The following is an 8,378-nucleotide window of genomic DNA, read 5'->3' on the forward strand; positions in this document are numbered from 1 at the left end:
GATCCAATTTGGACTCTAAACTGAGAAACCAAAATTTTGGAAAGTAATTTTCTTTCCAGTTGCTACTTGGGTTGTTTCTGATTGTCACGCGGAGGTCCCAGTGTTTCTGACATGGTAAGAATGGTGGCTGCTTTTCCTACTGGTTTGCTAGATAAATGGAGTATGAGGAAGCACCAAAGGAGACCATTCAGCCCAACATCTACCTAGGTCTATCTAATTAGTCCCACTCTTTTCCCCATAGTGCATAGTGGTGATATTTCCCTTTGGAAAACCATTGCTATTATAACGTGTGATGTCTCAGCCTCTTGAGTCTTAACAGCCTGTTTGGGGGCGGGGGGGGACCTAGATGAGCCGATTTTTTTCCAAGTGAATTATCCAACTCCCAGACACTGCTTCTGCTCTCTTATAGGTATAGTGTGAGCTCAAAACTGTTTCTTTAAATTTCCTCCTTCTGTATGTAATTTTTTCCCCAACTGATGCTTTAAAAGAAATTTGCTTTTCAAATACTTGCTTGCTTATTGCTGGTTTATATTGGCAAACGTACTGTCAGAAGAGATTTGAAAGTGGCGCTGAACATTTTGCTTGCTGTTCTTGTTAATTTAGTCTGAGTAGGTGAGAATTTAATTTGGGTTTCTCCCAATAGTAAGTTTTTACAAAACAATTGACCCAAAAATGCAATCAGGTGAGACCAATTTGGGATTAACTGTGAGTGAAATTATTCTTATAATAAATCTGGGTTGTGTTCTTGATTATTGAACTTGATAAGTTGCATGGAAACGTGGACCAGACTTTTATGGAACTCCAACTGAATACCAAACTTTTGGTCACTGTCCTGTTTCCTCCTGTGGTGCATTATTGGTCTGATTTTCCTGAAACAACTGGAGCTATTTTATTGCTTTAAATATTATATAAATGCAAGCTGTTACAAATATGAGGCGGAGGTGTTGGTCAGGGGCTGTAACACAACGCCCTTGGGGACGTTTTGTTTCTTGGGAGGTGCGATTAGCAAACACTTGCAGGGCTGTGAAGATCACGGACTTCACCTTTCCAAGGCAAGTTTTACCTTCCAATCCTCTCTAATCATTAGAGCACAAAAATAGGCTGTTTGCGCGTCTGATCACTCAGCTCGTGGGGCAGTCTGGCCCATTTCCCTGCTCAGTGATTGTAGCCCTGCAAATTTATTTCCCTCCAGTTTGAGGTTTAATTGGGACTGAACATGGAAATTCAAATTTGTACTCCGAGTAAAGGGGAATATTGAGATCAAACCTGTTCACTGCACAAACCCCTGAAGCAACTGTGATCATTGGCAAGTCTGCAATACTATATTGTTTCTCTGGATGTTTCTAATTAGCTTCAGAATTCCTAAGGTCTCATTTTTAATTGTTTTTATTGTGTGCAAAGTCCAATAATCTCTCCTTTTATTGTTTACAGATATCATGACACCATTGAGCAGTACAGTGAAGAAGCAGGAAAATGGGAGATATTTGGAGAGATGCTTACCAGCCGCAGTTGGTTAAGTTGTGTCTCCTTGAAGATGCAGAAAGGTGCATGGCCCAGCCACACAGATGATCAAGAACATTGTGTGAATTGAAGTGAAAATCTCCTATCTCTTGTACTGTGAACATGTGCCATTGTCAGCAGCTTTGTGTAAAGGCTGTTGACTGCAATTTACAGAATTAAGAATGTGTGGAATCATAAAAGGGATTCTCCGTTAAACCAGGTGATAACTCCGAAGCACACTGAGACTAACTTTTAACATTGCAGCCCAGGTTGAGCCCTGGCCGAGTGAGTCATAACCCCTTTATAGAACTGCCTGGAATTTGTAACGTCCGTTTCGATGTTGAAAATTGGGTGGGTCAGTCAGTTTGACAATGGGGACTTTGGGGGAAGAGGGAACTCTCCACAATACTGCCCAGGTGGTAAGTTTGAATATTTCAACACATCTCTGAAATGATTTGGCCTCCATTGAGATGAGCTGACCATATTTTCACGGCAATGGTACCAACACTCTTGTTTGGGTACTCTTGCTCTGCAAATAATACTTTTCTCATGAAGTGAAAATTATTGATTTTGCTGCCTAGCTGTTCTTTGCCCAATTGCGGCTCTTCCCACAAACCTCAAATTTTGGTGGTGTTTCTGCTGATTGCCCTCCTATTTTGAGATTGATTTTCGTTTCAGTCCTCCTCAAATCAAACTCTAATGGGAACCATGACTGAAACTTCAAAATAACTATTAGATTGACTGAAGCTGGAGATGAGTTAAGTATTTACAATGAGCAGACTCGTTCCTTCCTGCAGTAGCAGATACAGAATATTACATTTCTGTACATTGTACTTTTCTGCATCGTTCTGCTCCTTGCAAATGCTGTACGCGCTCCATGTCTGGTTGTTTCAATGACGTTGAACCAGCCTGCTATAAGTTTACAGTTTAACTTGTCTGAGAGAGGCTTGACTTGCACAGGTCCAAAATTATAAAGCTTTGGTATCCCATACTTGGGTTTAGTGCAGCATTAAAGAAAGCATGGTTTCTCATGCTACAAATATATCCATTGCAAACTTTGCAGTAAGTACCCATTGCAAATACATTCTCCCTGGATATCTTGATCAAGATTGTCTCATCCTTTTGGTCATTAAAATTTATAATAACTTCTGCTTTTGAGAGATGGGACAAAGGTAAAGTCACTCGAAGGAAGGTGGGGAAGAGGACAATGCCCTGATGGGTCATAATGTCAAGGTTTAATTTTTGAACCAAATTAGCTGATCCCTGGGATACTGGTTGGGAATGCCCCAATTGTTCATTGTGCCTTTGGGTTTAAAAAGGGTTTCCTGCGCTTGGTTTTATGTACAGCTGCCCCTTCTGGAGGCTGGTGTGCCCACTCGATGAGTATTGACCAGATTATTTGGCAGTTGATCAGAGGATCGCCTACTTGTTGTACACCGTTTGCTGCTACTCTCAAACTATACCACTAGAAGGAAACCGATACCTTAGGGGGAAGAGTTGGGGAATGCACTTTAGGAGCTCTCTCTTTTCTTCCACCCGCCCAACCAATTTAGTAGTGCTGTTTCTTGCTGTTGAAATGTGCTTCTGTCAGCTGACTGAAAAACAATGCATCGTTCTCGAACCCTGGATGTGTTGATAATTTGATCGAGATTCTGACACTTGCCCAGATTTAACCTTCCAAATATGTTTTCAAAGCTTCACTGGTGTTATTGCACTTGGAACATTAATCACAAACTATACAATAAAGATGTTGTAGCTGTAACTTGAATAACCCTATGGGTTTTTTGAAAATCTGTTCAAATGTGCATGAATGCATTATCTATTTCCAGTATGTAACTAAAGCTGTTAAATCATTTAATGTAATATCAATGTATAATAAAATGTTGAATTAAAATATTTTCATTGCTAATTCAACCATAAGACATTTGAACCTGCAGCATACTTTTGCCACCACCTACAAGGCAACGGTACAAGTAGGAGTGTGATGGAATACTCTACTTACCTGGATGAATGCAGTTTCAACAAAAACAATGCAGCTCAACACCATCCAAAACAAAGTAACCTGCCTGATGGGCACGCCTTCCACCACTGGCAGCAGGGTGTAGTTTTCTACTACAGCAACTTTCTAAGGCTCCTTCTACAGCACCTTCCACATCCGTCATCTCCACTACCTAAGAATTTGGGGCATAGGAACACTACCTGTTCCCCAAGACACACACGTCACCACCATTCCTTCACTGTCACTTAGCATGCTCACTCTCTTCCCGGACAAAGGTCGTCAATCACTAAGCACCCCTAGAGGTAATAATTATTTTAATTTAAATTTAGAATACCCAATTCATTTTTTCCAATAAGGGGCACTTTAGCGTGGCCAATCCACCTACTCTGCACATCTTTGGATTGTGGGGGTGAAACCCACGCAAACACAATGTTCAAACTCCACATGGCAGTGACCCAGAGCCGGGAGTGAATCTGGGACTTTGGTGCTGTGAGGCAGCAGTGCTAACCATTGCGCCACAGTGCTGCCTCTCTTGAGGTAATAATGATCTTTATTAGTGTCACTAGTAGGCTTACTGTGAAAATCCCCAGTCGCCACGCTAGTGCCTGTTCGGGTGCACGTCCCTCATTGTCCAATTAACCCTTCCCTCAATGTCCAATTCACCCAACAAGCATATCTTTTGAAACATGTGGGAGGAAACTCACGCAGACATGGGGAGAACATGCGGACTCCACATACACAGTGACCCAAGTCAGGGAATCAAACCCGGGTCCCTGGCACTGGGCATAACAGTGGTTAGCACTGTTGCTTCAATGTAGATGGACTGTTGTCTTGTGTTGCTGTGCCTTCTACTGCCTGGATCATAGTCTGGAATTTGCTTCGTTACTTCTCCCTCTGCTTCATCATTTTGAAATCCTTAAATTTATGTATGTGTATACCTTTGTCAATTAGCTGAATCCCTGTTTCCAGGTCTTGGCTCAGTCCTGTAGATTGTGGAATTTCCACTGCATATTCAAGTATTCAGTTTTAAATGTATTAATTTGTCACTCCTATCCTTTTCAGGCAATGATTTCCAGGCCCCACCACCTGTAGAATGAAAATATTTCAACTCCTGTAATCTTGCTGGCAATTATTTTAAATTGTGCTGTGTGGTTATTGAAGGGAAATGGATCCTTATCCTCCAACATTCCTGACGCACAATCAATTGCACAAAGACTAAAGTTGGGTACAACTGTGGCTTTATTATAGTCAGATGCGTGGCTTCCTGCTGCAGCTGGTGAAATGGCAGGACACTGGAGGTCATGCATATTTATACAGTTCTCCCTGGGTGGAGCCAGCTGGCAAGCGCTACCGGCGAAACTGTAGTGCAGGTCCTACCTTACATCTCCTATTACAGAGGATCACTACATTTGGATCACCACATTCACCCCCTGTTAAAAATGAGTCCGGCGGGGGTGACGTGAAACTATATACAATTAGTGCAATTATGTACGGTGGTAGGGAAAGAAAAGTCCATGTTGACGAACCGGAGTCCGTCAAAGGTTCAGCCGGTCCGGTACTTTGGTGCTTCGTTGGGAGAGGTGTAACGGTGGCGGCGAAGTCGGTGCTGGCGGTGGTGGAGGTGGCAGCGATGGCGGTGCTGATGCTGGCCAGTCATCGGGGAACTCCGGGAGCGTGCAGAAGTCCTCTTCGTCCTCTTGTGCGGAAAAGGGGAGGGGGGTGGTGGTCTGGTGGGGTCAATATTGGCAGTGCAGGGGGGGGGGGGGGGGTTGTTGGGGTGGAACCCGACGGTGCCAGGTCCCTGAGTGAGACAGTATCTTGGCGGCCGTCAGGGAACTCAACGTAGGCATATTGAGGGTTGGCGTGGAGCAGGTGAACCCTGTCAACCAAGGGGTCCACCTTGTGGAGTCGGACGTGCCTACGGAGAAGGACCGGTCCTGGAGCAGCGAGCCAAGTCCCGGATGTGGACTTCCTGGGGAAGGTGAAAACACGTTCATGGGGTGTGTTATTAGTGGCAGTGCACAATAGTGACCGGATGGAGTGTAGAGCATCAGGGAGGACCTCCTGCCAGCGAGAGGCTGGGAGGTTCCTGGACCGTAGGGCCAGCTGGACGGCCCTCCAAACCGTCCCATTCTCCCGTTCTACTTGCCCGTTTCCCCAGGGGTTGTAGCTGGTCGTCCTGCTGGAGGCTATACCCCTGCTGAGCAGGAACTGACGCAGCTCATCGCTCATGAATGAGGATCCCCTGTCACTGTGGATGTAGGCGGGGAAACCGAACAGGGCGAAGATGGTGCTGAGGGCCTCGATGACGGAGGCAGATGTCATATCGGGGCATGGGATGGCGAACGGGAATCTGGAGTACTCGGCGACCACACTGAGAATGTACGTGTTACGGTCGGTGGAGGGGAGGGGCCCTTTGAAATCCACGCTGAGGCGTTCAAAGGGGTGGGAAGCCTTCACCAGGCACGCAGGGACCGGCCGGTAGAAGTGCGGCTTGCACTCTGCACAGACCTGGCAGTCCCTCGTGACTGTCCTTACTTCCTCGACGGAGTAGGGCAGATTGCGAGCTTTGACCAGATGGTGCAATCGAGTGACCCCTGGGTGACAAAGGTTGTCGTGTAGGGCCCGGAGTTGGTCCACTTGTACGCTGGCACATGTACCTCGGGAGAGGGTGTCTGGGGGCTCGTTGAGTTTACCGGGGCGATACAAGATCTCGTAATTATAGGTGGAGAGCTCGATTCTCCACCACAAGATTTTATCATTTTTGATCTTGTCCCGCTGTGTGTTATTGAAGATGAAGGCTACCGACCGCTGGTCCGTAAGGAGAGTGAATCTCTTACCGGCCAGGTAATGCCTCCAATGCGGCACAGCTTCAACGATAGCTTGGGCCTCCTTTTCGACGGATACGTGTCGAATTTCAGAGGCATGAAGGGTGCGGGAAAAGAATGCCACGGGTCTGCCTGCCTGGTTCAGAGTGGCGGCAAGGGCAACATCTGAAGCGTCGCTTTCTACTTGGAAAGGCAGTGACTCGTCCACTGCGCGCATCCCGGCCTTGGCGATGTCTGCTCTGATGCGGGCGAAAGAGTGTTGTGCCTCGGCCGCGAGGGGGAATTGGGTGGACTGGAGGAGTGGGTGGGCCTTGTCTGCATAGTTTGGGACCCACTGAGCGTAGTAGGAAAAGAACCCCAGGCAGCGTTTGAGGGTCTTGGGGCAGTGGGGGAGGGGAAGTTCCATGAGGGGTAGGGGTCCATGCGGTAGGGGTCGGACCCGAGAAGTCCGTTTTGGACTATATAGCCGAGAATGGCTACCCGGGTCGTGCTGAACACACACTTCACTTTGTTATAGGTCAGGTTGAGAAGAGTGGCAGTACGGAGGAATTTATTGAGGTTGGCATCATGGTTCTGTTGGTCATGGCCGCAGATGGTGACATTATCTAAGTACGGAAAGGTGGCCCGCAAACCGTACTGGTCGACCATTCGGTCCATCTCTCTTCGGAAGACCGAGACCCCATTTGTGACACCGAAAGGGACCCTAAGGAAGTGGTAGAGGCGACCGTCCGCCTCGAAGGCAGTGTATGGCCGGTCCGACTTCCGGATGGGGAGCTGGTGGTAGGCGGATTTCAGGTCAATTGTTGAGAAGACCCAGTACTGTGCAATCTGATTGACCATATCAGATATGTGTGGGAGGGGGTATGCGTCAAGCTGCGTGTACCGATTGATGGTCTGGCTGTAGTCCACGACCATCCTGTGTTTCTCCCCAGTTTTAACCACTACCACTTGGACTCTCCGGGGGCTGTTGCTGGCCTCGATAATACCCTCCTTAAGCAGCCGCTGGACTTCAGACCTGATGAAGGTCTTGTCCTGAGTGCTGTACCGTCTGCTCCTAGTGGCAACGGGCTTGCAATCCGCAGTTAGATTGGCAAAAAGGGAGGGGGGATCGACCTTGAGGGTCGCGAGGCCGCAAACGGTAAGGGGGGGTTAGGGCCTGCCGAATTTGAGGGTGAGGCTCTGGAGATTGCACTGGAAGTCCAGGCCCAACAGGAGTGCAGCACAGAGGTTAGGAAGGACATAGAGGCGGAAGTTACTAAATTCTATGCCCTGGACCATGAGGGTGACTGTACAAAAGCCTCGGATCGGGACGGAGTGGGATCCGGAGGCTCGGGAGATCCTTTGATTGGCAGGGTGGACCGCGAGGGAGCAGCGCCTTACCGTATCTGGGTGAACAAAGCTTCCGGTTCTCCCGGAGTCCAGCAGGCATGAGGTCGCATGGCCGTTGATTTTAACTGTCGTCGACGCAGTGGCCAGGTTGTGTGGGCGAGATTGGTTCAACGTCATTGAAGCGAGCTGTGGGTAGCCATCGGACGCTTTGGGTGGCGAGCGTGTGGGGTTCCGATGTCGGGATGTCCGGGGACCCTGTGGGGAACAAGATGGCGCCGCCCATTGCAGGGTCGGGACAAGATGGCGGCGCCCATGGCCGAAGGGGGACAAGCTGGCGGTGCCCATTGGTCGCACACGGACCCGGGTGCCTGGAATGGGGGAGGGGATGATAGCGGGCGCGATCGCAGCACATGGACCAGTGTGTCTGGCGTGGGGGAGGCGGCAATAGCGGGCGCGATCGCAGCGACTGCGTGGGCCTGGCACACAGCCGCGAAGTGGCCCTTTTTACTGGCCCTTTTACAAACTGCAGTGCGGGCCGGGCAGTTTTGGCGGGGGTGCTTCTGCTGACCGCAGAGGTAGCAGCCGGGACCCCCGGGGTGCGCGGATCGGCGTGCGGCGCAGGCGTATTGCAAAGGCAGGGCCCCGGCTGAGGAGGTCGTCAGCGGGGTTCAGGAGGGGTAGGAAGGGGGTAGAAGGGTGGGCAACGCGGCGGGAGAGGTACG

At 48.8% G+C, this 8,378-nt stretch overlaps 1 protein-coding gene across 1 annotated transcript in view; it reads left to right on the forward strand.

The window, feature by feature from the left end:
* LOC140394314 (kelch-like protein 24) overlaps positions 1-3,394 on the forward strand; it is a 47,730-nt gene extending 44,336 nt beyond the window's left edge. The window contains 2 exon segments of the mRNA XM_072481469.1: positions 1,432-1,537; positions 1,539-3,394. Coding sequence (XP_072337570.1) covers positions 1,432-1,537; positions 1,539-1,586 — 154 coding nt within the window. The 3' untranslated portion in view covers positions 1,587-3,394.
* The last annotated feature ends 4,984 nt before the right edge of the window (positions 3,395-8,378 follow it).

Source organism: Scyliorhinus torazame, chromosome 17 (assembly GCF_047496885.1).
Source record: "Scyliorhinus torazame isolate Kashiwa2021f chromosome 17, sScyTor2.1, whole genome shotgun sequence".
NCBI classification, from domain to species: Eukaryota; Metazoa; Chordata; class Chondrichthyes; order Carcharhiniformes; family Scyliorhinidae; genus Scyliorhinus; species Scyliorhinus torazame.